Here is a 2902-nt window from a genome sequence, read left to right as displayed (position 1 = left end):
ATACAAATTGAAGTTCAAAACGATTTTAAATAAATGAAAAATAAAAAGAATACACCATAGATATTTAACAACTGATCATAATCATGTCAAATTACAATATGACATATCAAATAGTAGTAGGTCGTCCAGTAATATTTCTAAAAAATGGCTTATAATTACATAATAATAATAATAATAATAATGTGAACCTTTACGAGGGTGAACCCTTACGCCATAAGGGGTCATGGGTTCAGTACTTAACAAGTTTGAAATAGTAGTCAGAGTTCAATCTAGATATGGACTGTGACACCCTCCAGGGCAGCGGTTCCTCAACTCGTTTAGCAGCGGCACAATTCTTGAGCTAAAAAAAGATACTTAGCAGCACTCATGTCGGGCTTAAAATATTTCATGGCACCTTTGTAGGGCTTCAAAAAAATTGACAGCACGATCATCCTAAGAGTGGTTGTATATGCAAAACTTGAATCATCCTAAGAGCGAGTGAATATGCAAAACTTCTTTACCAACTTTCTGCAACTACAAAGTAAATTGATTTCCTGGTGCAAAATGAAACTGAAATGGTGGGGAGGGGGCAACACTGGAAAATTCTAAGAGGACAATTTTTATATTGTAATAGGAGGGTACGTAGTAGAGAAGTTTAAGGCCGTGCTGGCCTGATGAAGTGAGCTCCTGTTAGCTCATACTCTCCTATTACAATATAGAAATGTTCCTGTTACATTGATTTAGGAAATGGCTGTTTTATACTAATCATTATTATTAACTAATATTTTCTGCCTTAAGCTATAAGAGGGAACGCATATGATCATTATTAATACAATGTTAATAAATTATTTCATTTCCTGAAGTTTCACTTCGGTTGGTCAGTCTCTTTACAGCCACAATTTTCTTTTTTTTTTTGGAATATTTTGAGAAAGTGGCATTCGTCTGATGAATCCATGGCACATACTTGGGACCCCCAGGTTGCTGCAGCATCCAGTTTGGGAACCACTGCCCAAGAGGTATTAGTGAAAATTTGTACTTGTTTCCCTAATCTAATTGATACTTTTTTCTAGTGACATTTTGTAACAAGTACTAATCATCGGCTGTAATAAACAGTCTACTCTAAAAGACCGTCGGCTCAAAATGATCACAGTAGGAATGAACAATTTGATTCATTTAACTGAACTGATTCCCAACAATCGATTCTTTGGAACAATGTTTCAAATGATTCTATTCCCCTCTTTTTTTTTTTTTTTTTGTATTTTTAATTAACAAAGAACTTTTTATTAGAATAAAACTATAAAATTCTCAAACCTTATCATTTTTCAAACAAAAACATCTTTTTTTTAAAAGAAGTAAAAATAAACTATAATACAAATTGAAGTTCAAAACGATTTTAAATAAATGAAAAATAAAAAGAATACACTATAGATATTTAACAACTGATCATAATCATGTCAAATTACAATATGACATGTCAAATAGTAGTAGGTCGTCCAGTAATATTTCTAAAAAAAGGCTTATAATTACATAATAATAATAATAATAATAATAATGTGAACCTTTACGAGGGTGAACCCTTACACCATAAGGGGTCATGGGTTCAGTACTTAACAAGTTTGAAATTTGACTGACTCACCTGATAAGCGCATCTGGTCCTAAGTGAACCGAATCTCCTGCCCAAGGATAAGAATGGATGACGTAGCCTGCCGGGTCTTCCCATTCACAGCGCCTCCCATAAACCTGTATTCCCTCTCGTACGGCTTCCAGGAGGTAAGGTACAACTGAATAGTTCCAGAGGTCTGTGAACCAAACCTGAGAGCCTGCGATGTCCATCGGGCATGACAGGAATAACCTTGGTCCTGTGAAGTTGAAAATATTAAATAAGTTTGATAATGTTTTATTATAGAAAATAATGCAGTCTTTTTAAAATTCTTTTTATTTGATATGCTCATGTTTCGACCCAAATATATGGACCACCAGGGCTAGGATTGAAGCATAGATTACAGGAGGTTAAAGATGCACAATAATAATGATAAAATAAGCAATGAAAATTTAAAAAAATAAATATATAAAATGAAGTTGCGGACATAACAAAAAAATCCAATATCTTTACTTTCTCTTATCTACATATAGTACACATAGTTTTGCGATTGTGTTAAACTTAGAATTCCAATTTTTTATAGAAATAGATATTTTTAGGACCCCTGAGTCCAAACAACCAAGCCTCATGAGACTGAAATTACATATTTAGGGCAGATATATCCCTGGTGTGTTACAGCAACATTTTAGATAAAGTATACTGGTCGTAAGTACCTCATTATAGAATGTTTTTTCAATTTTCTCCAAAGGAGCTCTAACGATTTTGACTGAGCTCCGTATATCAATATAAAATTATATATTATATAAAATCAAGTTATGTTTAACATTAGCTAGGTTTTGTCTTTAATAGTCATAAAACTTGTTAAAGAAACATATTAAATAGTTTCAAGACTATTCGAGTTTTTTCTTTGACCGCATCTCGACCATCTTCCTTTGACTGCACCTGTACCATCTTCCTTTTATTATCACACACGGTCCCAAATAATTTTTAATTGTTAAAAATTATAAAAATATGGACTATGAAAAAATTTGATAATTAAGTAAAGATAAAAATGAAGAAATAGCCATAGCAGTTCAGAGATTGGAAAATCGGAGACAACTGAGCATGCCTAATATCTTCTGATTTATATTCATAAATACACAGTTTTGTTATAATGTATTCTTGGCAAGAACAAAGTCGATATTCATTACTTGCACCTCGATAAATGTTAAAATAAGAACTTTTATATCAACAGAAAAATAAAAATTTATTATTTTAAATTTTCTCCTTCGGTAAAAGGTACTGGGGTAGTGGGGTCACGCATGCACTCTACCAGATTTTTTT

At 32.5% G+C, this 2902-nt stretch overlaps 1 protein-coding gene across 4 annotated transcripts in view; it reads right to left on the bottom strand.

The window, feature by feature from the left end:
- Window positions 1–2902, bottom strand: part of LOC106684213 (protein sickie) — a gene marked incomplete at its 5' end in the record, with an annotated part of 168758 nt that overhangs the window by 4348 nt on the left and 161508 nt on the right. For all 4 annotated transcript variants that reach the window (XM_067046039.1, XM_067046040.1, XM_067046041.1 and 1 more), the window contains 1 exon segment: window positions 1616–1838. In XM_067046039.1, coding sequence (XP_066902140.1) covers window positions 1616–1838 — 223 coding nt within the window.

Source organism: Halyomorpha halys, unplaced genomic scaffold (genome assembly GCF_000696795.3).
Source record: "Halyomorpha halys isolate HHAL.00 unplaced genomic scaffold, Hhal_1.1 Scaffold557.1, whole genome shotgun sequence".
NCBI lineage: Eukaryota > Metazoa > Arthropoda > Insecta > Hemiptera > Pentatomidae > Halyomorpha > Halyomorpha halys.
This window is presented reverse-complemented; position numbering and strand designations above follow the sequence as displayed.